Source organism: Mesocricetus auratus, unplaced genomic scaffold (assembly GCF_017639785.1).
Source record: "Mesocricetus auratus isolate SY011 unplaced genomic scaffold, BCM_Maur_2.0 Super-Scaffold_100013, whole genome shotgun sequence".
In the NCBI taxonomy this organism is placed as follows: Eukaryota; Metazoa; Chordata; class Mammalia; order Rodentia; family Cricetidae; genus Mesocricetus; species Mesocricetus auratus.
In genome coordinates, this window is record NW_024429196.1 from 5112991 (window position 1) to 5128322 (window position 15332).

Consider the following 15332-nt stretch of genomic DNA (forward strand, 5'->3'; position numbering starts at 1 on the left):
CAATGAAAGTCAGAATACTGTGATCACATGTTTATTTGACAACTATACCTTCTAAAATGCTTGACGATTGGAGAAAAAAAAAGCAAAACTTCATGTTTGCATTATTCGGCTCCTAAAAGCAAGCCACTTAGATCAGTCCTGTGGTACCTATCACATTATCCATGAAAAATTGTGCTGAATTTTTTGTTAGCATTCTGTCAGCTGGGTACATGCCACATTTTACAACAGACATTTTATGTGAGCTATCAAATATCAAGCACCCTCTGCTGAATCTATAAAACACAAAGTCCTATTTCTTTCAGCTTCTTGCACAGCCTTATACACTATTAAATTAGAAACAGAAGTGAAGTTCAGATACTCCTCATCTGCATAGAAACTGAAGTATTTAAAGCTGCTTAGAAGCTATCCAACATGGTGGCAACTGACCCTGGACAGCCACAAGCTCCATCTGAACTCTTTCCCTCTTCCTCTTTGTCTATTTCCCCTCAATGGCCAAAGTCAATTCCGTTTCTCAAAAGCCATGCCAGGTAACTGGGACCTATGGCAGACAGGCCCCCATACTTCCAATAGTGACCATCCCTTTAACCCCATGATAGCTGAATGTACCTGATATAACCCACCCTATGAGGACCCCAAGTTCAATGGCTTATGGCTGGATGTCAGGCCTTACACGCAAAGCCCACTCTTCCTTAGCTATAGAATGTCTGTAGGGAGGGCCCTTATCCCAGTCAATGACATCATCATTCTCCTCTGTCCTTTTAGACCTGCTAGGGAAAATCTTCTAGAACATGTCACTTGTTCCCTCAGAATCCACCAGGGTTTCCCACTACACTCAGAGCAAGAAGGATGGTGCTACAATCTGTCTCTCTCCTCACCCTGGAGCCTCACTTGGCCCTGGTTATAGTGCCTGTTTGTCCATGCCATCAATTTCTGGTAGAGAGCTAAACACCTGGGGGTGGGGGTGTTGAAGCAGGGTTAGGCTGGAAGGAAAAAACCCTCAGCAGAACCCACCTCTAAGAGGACCAGAGGCCTGTGTACCATAATCAGGAACTTATCACCTCTTTTAGCTGCACTACAAACCTAACCAGAGCCAGAAGAAACTTCAGAGGACTCCAACAGCACAGGAAGAGAGTGGAGAGGCCCCGAAAGCACAAACACAGAAGGCACATCACAACTTGGGCCGCCAACCTCGTCTCCACAGAACAACATCGCATTCTTTTGTCCAAGACAGCGTCTCATGTAACCAGGCTGGCCTCAGACTCCCCAACTTCCTCTTGCCTCTGCCTCCTGAGTGCGGGATCAGGCGTGTGCCAGCACACTAGGTGTGTGCGGTGCTGGGGCCAGGACTTAGCGCATGCTAGGCAAGCACTGTACCATCTGATCACATCTCGGATGCGACCCCCTGGCTACCCTCAGAGACAGACAGTCTGAGAGGCCTTCTTTCAGTTTGTCTTTCTGCCCCCTGAATTCACCAGCTGGCCTAATGGCTGACTCCACAGAGCTGTGTTAGTCACTCTTCTCGTTCTACAACAGAATTTATCTGACAAAGCAACTGAAGAAATGATCTATTCGTGCTGGGTGTGAGGGTGCAGTCCATCATGTAGGGAAGGCACGGTGACAGGAGTGGGAGATGGCTGGTCGCGTGGCGTCCGCAGTCAGGAAGGAGAGAGATGAACACTGGCGCCCAGCCCACCTTCTACTTTTTATTCGGTCGAGGATTCCAGGCCCCGGGGATGGTGCCACCACATTTAGGGTGTGCCTTCCCACATCAGATAACCCACACTAGACACTCCTTTACAGACACACTCAGAGACCTGTCTCCTAGGGAATCCCAGATGTGGTGCTGACAATATTAACCGTCAAAGGAGCTTTTGGAGGGCATTTGCCGCCCAAGTGAAACAGAAACTGTCTAGGCCCCAGCGGATGACAATAAGGCAAACCTCAAAGCCTGGCTAACATCTAGCACGAGCCAGTTGGCCTCGTCAATGCAGCAAGAGTCAGCTCTGAAAATTAAAGCATGACAGTGCAATTACACTAGAAGACAGCAGAAAGGCTTGCTAGCCTAATTCCCCACCCTGAGAGGATCTAACAGCCCTCCCAGGCGCATATACAGACAGCCTGAAGCTCCCCTTTCCCTTGCTCTTCTGTGGACCTCTGACCAGGGTCACATCCCAGCAGCAGGCTACTAACAAAGCAGCCACCAACTCCAAGGACAGGGTCTGCCTAGAATCAACAGGGAAGGTCAGAGCTTAGCTGAGTCCAGGACAGAGGACAGGTGCAGGAGAGCAGAGGACTCCAACACTGCGTGCTCGCTCAGAGAGGCCACCTTCACCTCCCCCTGGGCAGAGACAGGGTGAGCCCTGCATCCACGTTGCAAGGATCTGACTGTAATTGTGATGATTGACTCTGACTGTCAGCTTGATGGGATCTAAAATGCCCTAGGAGACAAACAAATAAACAGAAAAGGTTTTTAAAAAGCGTGCCTGTAAGAGTTAGATTGGTAAATTGAGGTGGAAAAACCCACCCTAAGTGTAAGCAGCAACATACCATGAGCTGGGGTAGCGGAGTATGTAACAGTGAGAAAGCAGGCTAAACCCAGTGGCCACCTCTCTCTACTTCCTCACTGCAGATACAATGGGAATGGGTGCCTCGCATTCCTGCCAACACGCCTTTCCTGATGACTGTGTATCAGACCCTGAGTCGAAATAAACCTTTATGTCCTTAACTTAGATACTTTGCTGCAGCACTGGGAAAAGTCATTAAGGCAATTTCCATTTATAGATGCCACTCCAAGATAAAATCCAGCGGACCACCACTCTAACCATGCCAAGGGGAGTATCTGGTGTCAACTGTGTGTGTTGTCTCTGAAGCCAGCCTTGGGGTGGGTGATACCTCTCGAATACCTTTCTTTGAATGGGTCAAAAGAACTGACTAAGGGTAATCTACCAGCTTTGGCCTGGATATTGTCAGTTGTACCCTGCAGATTACAGACCCTCTCCCCAGCACCACAGTCAAAGTTGCAGATACTCTCTCCTTACAGGGTCCAGAGGGCCTCATTGTTCTCACTGGGTTAATGGCACGAGGGAAGATTCTATTCCTAACACAACTCAAAAGTTCTGTTATTAAAAGCAGTTTTTGAAATCCGTGCCACTTGGTTGTTAACAGTATGTTCTAAGTTCTATAAATAGATACAGAAACAGCAAATTTTGAGATTAGGAATAAAAACCCTTTGAGATACTAGAGATCTCATGTAGTATAAATAAATACAGTAATGGGGTGGGTTTACATATTTAAAGCATAAATATTTGCTCTCTACCTATACTGGCTAGAAGCTCTCATAGAATTTATAATATACTTGTGTGTATGTGTGTGTGTGCAAGCGCATGCCCATGGGACACAGGGGCCAGAGGAGGATGCCAGGTCTCTTGCTCTATCCTAAAACAGATCTCTTACTGAACCTGAGGCTGGGCTGGCAAACAGTAAGTAGCAGAGATCCTCCTGGCTCTGCCTCCTGAAGAACTGGGGTTGACAGTGTGGGCTTTTGATTTGAGTGCTGGAGGATTGATTTCAGGTCCTCCCACTTGCACAGCAAGCCCCTCACCCCCAACAGCACACTGTTCTTAAGTAGGAGCAGGCTGAAGTGTGTGTTTTGGCTCAAGGGCATCAGTATCTATATTTGGCTCTTCAAGAGTAATGCCCCATTTGAGCACAGTGCATAAGGCATACTAGAGGGAACTTAGAAATCTGTTTTCTTTTCTCTGCCTCCCTTCCACAGTGCCAGGATTACATGTGTGATTCCCATTCCCTGGAAACTTGTGTTTCTTCTGCTCCTGTGTCTGACCTTGCCATACCCCTCCCCCTCTAAATGAGAGGGGGAGGGGAGAAGGAGAAGCCTAGCTTCTTTGCTAGGGCTGCTGTTCCACTAGAACACAGACTGGTGCTCTAAAACTGAAATCTGCTTCTACTCCATCACAGCGCTAGAGGCTGGATAGCTCAACATCAAGGTGTTAGCAGGGTTTTTTCTGACGCTTCTCTGGCTGGCACGTGGCCACTTTCTGACTGGGTCCTCATTTTCCACTCATCATTCTTTCCAGTTCCCTATCTCTAAACCCAGGCCTTTCTGGAGGTTTCCAGGTTAGGACTTGAGAGCTTGTGGGAGACAAAGCGAGGCCGGCAACAACCTTCTGCAGCCAGCGGCTAAGAGAGATTGAGTGCCTCATCAAGATAAAGAAAGCCAGGTCACTTACAGCCTTCAGCTAAACAGAGGCATCAGTCAGCCGGTTTTTAGTCCCCGCCTTCTGTACCAGGAGACAGTGGCAGGGAGGTGATGAGAGTTCACAGCCCAGCACAGTCTTTAGAATTTCACTTTAGTTTTGTGGGCTGTGGCCTGTCTGTCTTTCCACGGCCTGTTCTCTTGAGTTTTCCTGCAGTTGTATCTTCCCACTTTAGACCGCATGGGCGCGCAAAACCACACAATTCAATAGATGAAAACTGAGACCCAGGCTGGCAAGATGACTCAGCAGTTAAGAGCCTGTTCTGTTCTTGCAGAGGACCCAAGTTCAGTTCCCAGTACCTGTGTCAAGAAGAGGGTCACACAACCGCCTAGGACTCCAATCCAGAGAATATAACACCCTCTTCTGGCCTCATATGACACCTGCACTCATGTGTACATAATTATACACAACATAAACATACATATAATTTAAAATAAATCTAAGAAAAAGAAACAGAAACCACTAGGTTCTCCAGAGAAACCAAAGTCTACTCTACCTCCAGGGATTACAGCTCCATACTGGCTGGTTGAGACTTTCTTGCTGATTTTTTTTTCTTTCCTGTTCTACATGGAATAAATACCATCCTTTGATTTGGTCTGGTTTGTTGAGACAGGCTCTCCTGGAGCTGAAGCTAGTCTTTCACCACTGATCCTATACTTCTGAAGTGCGGGGATGACCAGCATGGACCACAATAGACTGTGCTCATTTTTGATAAATAACCCCAGTGTGAAGCACAGCTTTGCTGCCCTTCAGAATGAATGGGACTGTGTGACAGACTTTGTGACATCCTACAGTAACCACTGGTTTCCCAGAAGGTTTGCTGGGGATCAGTATCTTAGAGGTGGCATTCAGCATAACAGCCCCAGGAGGCATGAGGAGCCCAGCTCCAGTTGTCTTATGGCAAGGAAGTAAATGCAAAGGGGTACTCACAGAGCTCACAGACTTTCAGAGCTCCTTCCAGAACATTCCTAACAGGTGTCTGAAACTTGCACTGTAAAGGCTTAGAGATCAGTTGTTTTAGGGTACATGACCCTATGGTTTCCACGACAACCATTCAACTATTCCAGACCAGACAGCAGCCATAAGGAACACAGAAATGACAGATGTGGTGGGGTCATTAGACTTTTTATACACTGTGAAAAGGGATTGTTGTCAACTTTTATTGTGTTGGGAAAACTTTACTTTTGCTATTTTCCCTAATTGTTTGAAAATATGAAGACCATGCTTCAGGCCTGATGAAGTTGTGGGTGTATTTATGTACCAGATGCTAATGTTCGTGTCTGTCTTAGATGTCTCATAACACTGACTGAGGGTAATGACACATTTCCCCTGCTGACAACAGTTTTAAAACTAAGGATCAGGCAGCACCCTCTTGTTACCTGTCCCCACCCCTCTTTTAAAAACCACCCGTGCTCAGGTGGTTGTTCCCCTGACTAACTCAAAGCCCAGGTCAAAATGCCCCAAATGATTCTTTCTTGAACACTTTTTTCCTTTTGTTTTTTTGTTTTGTATTCCAAGATGACTATGAAGTCTCAGCAATCCTTCTGCCTCGGCTTCTCTAGTACAGGGGATATTAGTGTGAGCCCTTGCACCCCGCTCTCCTGGTCTTAGATGAGTTTTAAAGTGTTTCTTCACAAGCAGGAAAGGGCACTTGTCTGCAGATGGCAGAACAGACTCTGTCATGTGGACCACACATTGCTGAAGAAACAAAAGGTAGGGACAGCTTACATGCTGTCTGAATCCAAACATTACATTTACCAGACCTCCATCATGACACTGTGGCCATGTCTGCAGGAGTGAAAAAGAAAACAAACCCACAGTCCACGGGCAGCACCCACTGCTCATAGGAATGAGTGGCGACTGAGCGTGATGGTGCAGGTCTTCCAACCCAGCTACGCAAGAAGTGAGACAAGTCGATTTCAAGTTCAAGACCTGCCTGCCTGGGCTACAGAGAGAGCCGGGATAACCTAGAGCAATTCCATCTCAAAAAAAAAAGTGCAAAAAGTTCTGGGGATGTGGCTTAGTGCTGCCCTAACAAATGTGAGGCCTGGGGTTTGAGATCTCATAGTGCAACAAAACAAAACATTGACAAACAGAAGAGAGTGAGACAAGGAGGGAGAGGGGGAGCTAAGAATGAATGGCTAAAAGAGTTGGACAGCTAGTGAAGATATAAGCAGAGCTATCTCTTACTCCCCAAGAACCCAAATGCTATTTCCTTGTATAGAAGGTGCATGGGGTTGCAGTAGAGAAGGTACATGGGGTTGCGGTACAGAAGGTGCATGGGGTTGCAGTACAGAAGGTGCATGGGTGCTGTGGTCTCTCCCTTGTGTACCTCCCTTCCCTCAGAAAAGTCTGGCACAGGTGCACCCTTTTCTATTCTCATGTGGTTTCAAGATGTTATTCTGATGTCTCAACTGAACCAAGGTTGATAACATTTGGGGCTGCTCCTCCTCCTTCACATTTGTGAAAAGAGCAGAAGTGGGAAGACCATTGCTCTGTTCTCTTCACTCTTCACTCTTCACTCTTCTCCCAGAGTAGGCCTCCTCTGAAGGGACTCGCATTCCTGCCAACACTATACACAGAAGGTGGAAATGTCCATATGCATTGCTAGACTTACATGGACAGGAAAGAAGTGTGCGTGCCTCTCTGTGTCTGGTGTCTCAGCCTTGAAATGAGGAAAAGCAAACATCATGTCTCCTCTACCAGGCATCCAATCATTTAAGGATAACACGGTGTTCTGTGATTACTGAAGCCTCCCATCCAAGTACTAACCAGGTCCCACTCTTCTTAACTTCAAATAAGAGGCACATTCAGAGTATATATGGCTGTAGACCAGTGAGAAATTTGACTATCCTGGGGCTTCTTCTGAACGTACCAGGGAGACGTCACCCATCTCCTTCCATTGATGGAAGTTGGAGGAGGGGGCCATCCTGATAAAAGCACTGTTAGCACTGGGCGGTGGTGGCGCATGCCTTTAATCCCAGCACTCGGGAGGCAGAGGCAGGAGGATCTCTGTGAGTTCGAGGCTGGGCTGGACCGATAGCCTCCGAAACAATACAGAGAAACTCTGTCTCATAAAAACCAAAAAAAAAAAAAAAAAAGCACTGTTAGCCTATACTGCAATGATGGCAGCCAGTGAGGGCATCTTTGTGGGTTTTACTATTGTTTGGATTCACTTGGAAGTGGGAGACAAGGTCTCACTCACTGCCTAATCTAAACTAGACTCAAAATGACAGCAATCCATCTGTCTCAGTTTCCCCAGTGCCAAGACGAAAGGTATGCACCACCAATCCCAGCAGAAAGGTACCTTTGTGAAGCCCATCATTACCATTCCAGACAAGAGTTTACTGTGAAAAGCACGTGACTAATTCCTGCTGAGACGGTGTATCTGAGGTCCTGCTTCTCTTGCAGAAAACAGTTTCTTAGCAATGAAACCTATCAGCTTTAATCTTAGCGCTGTCTGTATTTCTGCCACAAAACCATTTTGGAAACCATAAGGGCTCTCAAATGTGTCCTATGATGGCATCAACTCAAAACCAAGAGGAGGGACTTTGCCTCACAGTAGTTTGTTCATAAGAAGATCTCACTGATCAGCCGGTGTTACAAATCGAGTCTCTTTTGTCTGGCTTATCCCTAAGTGCCCCCTTGCTCTCATTTCTTAAAGGAACTCTTGTTCCACCACCAGAGTTCAGACTTCTTTCTCAGGAACGACAATGCAATCCGAATACCAATAATCAAGCACGGCTCCCCAGCTAGCCCAGGTGTTGTAATGCTTCCTAATTACTGGGGCTGCATTGCACATTAAACAGACAAATACTTCCCAAAAGAAATAGGGTCTGAACTAGTTTTCAACGCATAACTCAGGGTACATAGGATACCACGATTATACTTGAACTTTGGCACTACCTGCAAACTCCACCCAGGAAAAGCATACATTCTTTTCCTCATGTCACCCAGGCTCCATAAGAGAAGTATTATTCTCAAACTGCTCACCCAACATTGTGAGCCAGTTGTGAACTTTCTGTAAATATGCATGTCTATAGAGAAGGAGGAATTTACATGCTGACACAAAAAGACCTGACTGACTGACCTGAGGAACGGGGTGATATTCAGATAAAACTTGGACTGTGGGCAGCAGGGGAGGAGCAGCCTTTCTTTGGAAAGTGAGCCAACAGGTTTGTCTTGTTTGGGCATCCATTTAACACAGTTTTAAAATACCACAATACAGTCTAAAACTCTCCTTGTGTTTGTGGCAACTCACCCCAGATTTCTAAACAGTAAATTTACCTGATTTGGCTGGAGAATATGTATTTACTCATTATTGGGTAATTAATAAAATAATTTACTGGCCACAACCCAAAGGTGGTTGTGAAGGGCCAGCTGGAGAGACAGGGGAGGGTGAAGGAGGGGCTGGAATAACCCAGGTGATGTTGAGTCACTTGAAAAGGTGGGGCAGGGGCATAACACACTGTTCCTGGCAAGAGCTCTCAAGGCCCAGATTCCAGAGTGTCCCTGGGCACTGTGTGACCTTGTGCCTGCCAAAAGGGACCATTTCAAAAATTGGATCTCATGCATAAGAAGGGACAGTCCCGAGGCCCTTTGAGAGTCCCTCTAGCTATCCATGCTGCCATTTATGTTCTCCGTAGCCTGCACACATGGCTAGCCACCACTGACAGAACCTGGCCTTTCTTTGTCTAGTCTAACTGGTGCACCCGGAGGCATGTATGCTCAGCTGGATTTCTAAGCCTCCTACAGAAGGCGGAGCCTCAAAGTAGACAGGGAGCTGAATACACCTGAAGTTGAAATAACTGCTGATTCGGAAGCCCCACAGTGTGGGGTCCAGGCCAAGGGAAAACCTCTTCCCCACTCCCACACCTCCTCCTACTCTGAAACCCCATAGGCCTGTCTGCTCAGAGGTCACCTGCAAAAAGCAGAGTGATGTCACCACTGTCCCCAAAACAGATCCAAAGAAGCTGAGATAAGTCTACAGTAGAGAAGTGGGTGTCACAGTCACAAAGGTGACCCATCCCCGTGTCATTACTAGATTCCTCACCCTGGGGTCTCTGGGATGGGACCAGGAGGAGGCTGAACACTTCTTAAACACTCTCGGTCATCCCCTAGACTTGCTGCTTAGTTTTCAGGACAGGAGGATGTCAGGGACCCACCGGCCCATCAGCTCAGCGTCCCTACAACTATGGAACAGCAGCGAACAAAGCTCCTGCAGCCTCTCCTGGGTTCAGGGTGTTAGAGACCACTCCTGGAGAGTAATGCTCCCAGGTCATCTCCCTGGCTGCCTCTGCGGGCCACCGCAGGATGAGCTCACGGGAGGCCTGGGGTCACCGGGACAGGGCAAGGTGGCAGGGGCCCTACCTGTGGTGGAGAGCACGGTGCTGGCGAAGAAGAGCGCTGAGGTGAAGTCCCAGTTCCAATTGCCAGAGGCGTTGCTGAGCACCGACACTCCATAATTGCTGGCCTCCAGCACGCGGCCCAGGAACTGCTCCAGCTGCGGCTCGGACAGACACTCGTGTTCCTCCAGGAAGCGCCGCTTCAGCTTGCGCAGCTCCTGGCGCAGCAGGTCCTCATAAGGCAGCTCCACGGACGAGAAGACCACGGCGCCGAACACCAGGTAGAGCAGGTAACCCAGCACCAGGAAGCCAAAGCACCAGGCCGAGCGGTGCCGCTCCACCAGGCGCACGCACGAGCTGCCGGCCAGGGACTGCAGCATCTTCCCTTCCCTGCGCCCGCGCCCCGCGCCTCCCGCCGCCGCTCCCTTTCCTGGTGCCCTGCAAATAGAAGAGGCCAGATGATGTGGCGGTGACGTGGTTGCCGGCTCAGGTAGCAAAGTCGGCAGAGAGCTCAACCCACTTGGCGGGAGCTGTTGGCTGCCCGCGCCCCCTACCTGGCTTCCTAAGCCGGAAAGTGCAGGTTTGGTGGCGCCAGACTCTGGCAGGGCCACCCCAGGCCGCCTGGCTCCCTCCTTCTTTGCCCAGTGCAGTCAGCAGGAGGACTGAGCTCTGTGTGTGTGAATATGTGAGTGTGAGTGTGTGTGTGTGTGTGTGTGTGTGTGTGTGTTCTGAGAAACAGTGCTTGTCCACCCAACCCCTATCCTAGTTACTTTTGTCCCACAGGCGTTCTTCATGATTAAAGCCACTGTCATCAAACACCAAGGGTACAGACAGATACTGTCTTCCTCTGTCTTGTTGGCTGAACAGCGGAGCTATTTGCTGCTCATACTATCGAAAATATAGGACTCTCAACCTCTACCTGGAGCAGAAAGGATCTGTGGGTTAAAGGGAAGGTCTATTACTTTAAAACACAGCCTATGTGTTTTAGCTTAAAGAACACCCTCAATTTTAGGCACTTCATGACCAGGGGACAGAAATGAAAATGTCAACTAAAGTACTGAATACTCTAGTACTGTTGGTGGGTGAGGATGTAAAAATGGTTACTACTTTTCTGCATAGATATGCATGTGGCTTCAAGAGTCACAGAAGGGTGTGTGTGACCTGACTCTGTGATACTTCCTGCAGAAAGATGGTCATGTACATAAGACTCAACCTAACTGTGTCTTACCCATATATGTCACACATCATACCTAGTGTCTTAGGGTTTCTATTGCTGTGAAGAGACACCATGACCACAGCAACTCTTAAGGAGACCATTTAACTGGGGCTGGCTTACAGTTGAGAGGTTTAGTCCACTATCATCATGATGGAAGCATGGTGTCAGGCAGGCAGATGTGGTGCTAGAGAAGGAGCTATGGGTTTTACATGTCATTATAAGCACATGGAGTCAAGAATAAGGGACATTCTAAAGGTTCCTGAATAGGGAATGGAAGCAGGGAAGAAAGCTTAGCTGATGAGGCACCTGGGTACCCAGACTTGAGGTTAGAGCCCCATGACCCACATAAAAGTCTAGTGTCACAGAAAGCACTTGTAACTTCAGCACTGAAGCATCAGGGTCCCTGGGGCTTTCTGGTCAACTAGCTTTGTTATGGTAGTTAGTTTCTCTAGATATATAAAGATATATTTTAGATGGATAGGCATTCTCAAAACCTTTCAAAGATCTATAGAATATGACATTTAAGATGGTTTGTTAACTTGGGGCTTTTCACCACAATGAGACACAATTGCTCCTGGCAGCATCAAGCTATTTCAGAGAATATGATGGGCACTGGAAATACTCCATTTGGAGTTTGTCTTCTTGGCAAACAGGCCTATTGAGCAGAGGCCTGTCCTTGCTTCTACTGCTGACAGTGTACACACTGTCAGAACTGGTCAAGCAAAATACAAGCAAAAAGAGACTGCTGAACCTTGCCAAGACAGAGTAGGACAGCCTTTCAAATCTTCCTGCTTCTGACAATGGTCTGTCAGATATTCTAGACTTTAGCTAAAGTTGGTTGCCTCAACATATCTGTGAGAATCTGACTGGTTGGCCGGGTAGCCAGCTGTTTCTGTCATTTTTTGCATCTTTGGGAAGTTGCCCACTTGCACTTCCTGATTACTCAGGTAATATTATTTTCCTTCTCAGGTCTTTGATGAAGTTGAAGACAGTTATGGTTGTGGTTTTCCTTAGTTATGATAAAAGATAAATTACATATAAAATTTATGATAGATGATAAAATATTTTCTTTAAATTTTGACAAATATAAATGGACTAAATATAATTCTTGCTTGATAACTGTTTACTTTTATATAATTTTACTATGTTAAAATTAAAACCTTTTTATTTAGACAGAAAAGGGAAGATGATGAGAGAGGTCCTTTTGTATGCTGCAAATAAATGTTTCTTTTTTAGGTTGATGAATAAAACCTTCTTGGCCGATGGATAGGCAGAATTTAGCTAGGTGGGAATTCTGAACAAAGAGACAGGGAAAGGAAAAGAAAGGGGAGTTGCCATGTAGCCACCTGGGAGGCAGGATTTCTGGACATTACCAATAAGCAAAGGCCACAGGGAAATACATAGATTAATAGAAGTGGGTTGATATTTAAGGGAGAGCTAGCCAGTAAGAAGCTTAAGCTAAATACCAAACAATTTGAAATATATATTAAGTCTCTAAGTGGTTATTTCTTAAGTGGCTGTGGGACCCAGTAGGCAGAGAAAAACTGGTCTAGTGGGACGAGATAGATGGAGAAAATCACCAAAGTTGGTTGCCCCAAAGTGTCCTCTGGACCAGATAAATTTGCCTGAGAGGTTCTTGTTTTAAGTCACCGAGACTTGTGTTAACTTGTTACACTCTAACAACCAGAACAAGATGCTTCTGGGTTGGGCTTTAAAGGTCATCATTAGAAGCGTTCTTTTAGATGAGCAGTATATGCTTGTCATCCCAGTGCTGGGGAGGTGGAAACAGGCAGTCACTGGCCAGCCAGTCTAACCTACTTAGTGAGTTCCAGTCTGGTGAGAGACCCTGCCTCGAAAAACAAGGTGATGGGTGCCTAATAAAGGTTGACCTGTTTGTCCCCCACATGTACACACACACACACACACACACACACACACACACACACACACACACAGAGAGAGAGAGACAGAGAGAGAGAGAGACAGAGACAGAGACAGAGACAGAGAGAGTTACTCATTGGTTACTCATTGTCATCCCTGTGACACATGCACAAGAGAAACAACTTCAGGGAGGAAATGTTTCTAGGGCTCATTTCCATTTTCAATCCCCGTTTCTTGCTCATCCCTTATCATTAATCCTGTTCTCAAGCAGTGGCCATCAACAGCCCAGGATTGTGACCCTTGGAGACTGGAGACAGCGAAGTGATTACAGCCCCACTGAAGAGAGGAGTCAGAGATTGGAGAGCGGCACACGGTGTGCACATGAGGATGACAGAGGGCAGTTCTGGCAAATCTGGTTTTATCCCTCCACCACATGGGTTTTGGAGATTCAACTCAGGTCACCAGGCTTGGCCACAAGCACCTTTACGCACTGAACCATCCCTCCTTTTAGAGATGTTTTAGATCAATGAAGTTGAAAGATTTGGCTATCAAAGGAGAGCTAAATGATATCCTTCAGACTGAAGAGCATTGTCACCTGGTGCTGAAATCAACAGAGGTAATCCAAGTACACACACACACACACACAGAGGGAGAGAGAGAGAGGGGGGCGGGGAGAGAGAGGGAGAGAGAGAGAGAGAGAGAGAGAGAGAGAGAGAGAGAGAGAGAGAGAGAGAGAGAGAGAGAGAGAGAGAGAGAGAGAGAAATGTTGTTAAGTTGGCCAGTGTGGGAGAATGTATCTTCTTTCCCTGGTAATTTTCTTAGAGAGAAATTCAACAGCGTAAGAGAAAACTAGCCACACTGTGATGAGAAGCTTGTGATATGTCTGGAAACAACTCCGATTATTTCACTGGGAAGCAAGAAATGCAAATTAGAAAGATAGGACTAAGAAGAGGGGAGGAGTTGCAGAGGAGTTACACAATGTCTGCCGTTAAGTGTAAGTGCTTAATGGAGCAAATCTAACCTTTTCTGTATAGCTCAGGCTGGCCTTGAACTCAGGATCCTTCTGCCTCCACCTCTCCAGTGCTAAATCCTGGGCATATGTCATCATCCCTGGGGAAAAAATGATTTAATGTGGAATCCAGCACAGATAAACAACAACTATGATTCAAAATCAGAAGTCAAATCATCCAGTGAAAACTGGGCAAGTGGCTTAAATAAATACTTCAAACAAGGCCAGTGGGGACAGTGGAAGATGGGTAGCATAAACCACATGAAGATACCGCCCACACCCACTGGCATGATTAAAATAAATATTAACAAGAGAGTAAGGAAAGGCTTTAGGTTTTGAAACTATGGAGACACTTGAAATTAATTTGGAAACACTCTGGAGGCTATGAAACAAACAATTGTGACATTACATCATAGCTGATAATGCCTGGGGAACTTCCTGGGGGAGAAGACAGTACTTTATATTTCAGTTGGAGTGGTGGGCACACGTGTGTAATTGTTTACCAAGATGTCATTTGTACCCTTAACATAATGCCACTGCACGCAAATTAGATCTTAAAAGTGGAAAAAGGATTTCTGTTCCAGAAAACGGGCAATATTCCCTGCATTTAAAAAATAAATGAGTCCCTATACCCTACTAGAGAGATACTTACTCATCTGTGTTCATTGCTGCTGTATTCATAGTAGCCAGGGAATGGGATCTGTGGAGATGCCCATCGCCTGACTAATGGATAATGAAAATGCAGTTCATATGCACAATGGAGTTTTGTACAGCTGTGAAGTAAAGTGAAATGATGACATTTGAAGGTAAATGAATGGAACTGGAAAAACATTACAGTAAATGAGGCAAACAACGCCCCAAAAGACAAACGTTGTCTGCCCTCTTTCACGTGGGTCCTAGCTTTAAAACTGTAGGTGTGTGGGTGGGTGTGTTTAGCTTGGGATGCATTTAACTTGGGGTGTTTATAGAAGGCAGCAAACTAAAAAGGGACTTTCAGAAGTTTCTGGAAGACCCTAAGGGAGAGGGGACAGCAGATTACAGGTGGTATAAAGGTGGCAAGGAGAATGTGGGGCTAACTGGGAAGCAGAAGGGGAGAATGAGGCAGAGGGATGGACTGGAGAGGGATAACTAACACTAAGGTAATGAAAAGTCCTTATGGAGACCTACTCTGTTGTCTCCTTTGGCCACTTGCAAAGTCTTTCTCTGTCTTCAAAAGGGTTACATATGCCCATTGTCCCCTTTCTTTTGGGGACATCTCTGCCTGGAATCAACACTTCTGTCTCTGCTCACCTTTGATCCAATACCTGCCTCCCCCAGGAAGTTTTTCAAGTGACTGCCACTTCTGACCTCTAACTCTCACTATCCATGGAAGGCCATTCCTGTAGTGCTGTGCATCTTGCCCTCCTGGGTGAGATTTGTCTCTTGGTCTCTTCTTCTTGGCTAAAGAGCTCTCATGAGAAAAGAAGGCCGGGGACTAAGTTCCAGTAGAAGAGAACTTCCCCAGCACACCCTGGGTTCAGTCCTCAGCACTGAAAACAAAGAAAAGACTAGAAAAGGAATGTAGACATAAAATACAGTATCCATCACATAGAAACAGAAACCAGGAC

At 46.6% G+C, this 15332-nt stretch overlaps 1 protein-coding gene across 2 annotated transcripts in view; it reads right to left on the minus strand.

The window, feature by feature from the left end:
• Positions 1-10311, minus strand: part of Kcnk1 (potassium two pore domain channel subfamily K member 1) — a 34634-nt gene extending 24323 nt beyond the window's left edge. Inside the window, exons 1-2 of one of the 2 annotated variants that reach the window (XM_013122598.3) lie at positions 10174-10311; positions 9645-10057 (exon numbers count right to left, since the gene is read on the minus strand). In XM_013122598.3, coding sequence (XP_012978052.1) covers positions 9645-9999 — 355 coding nt within the window. In that variant the 5' untranslated portion in view covers positions 10000-10057; positions 10174-10311. Of the gene's footprint in view, positions 1-9644 lie in introns of both variants that reach the window. The other variant, XM_040755298.1, reaches the window with a different exon arrangement.
• Between the last annotated feature and the right edge of the window lie 5021 nt (positions 10312-15332).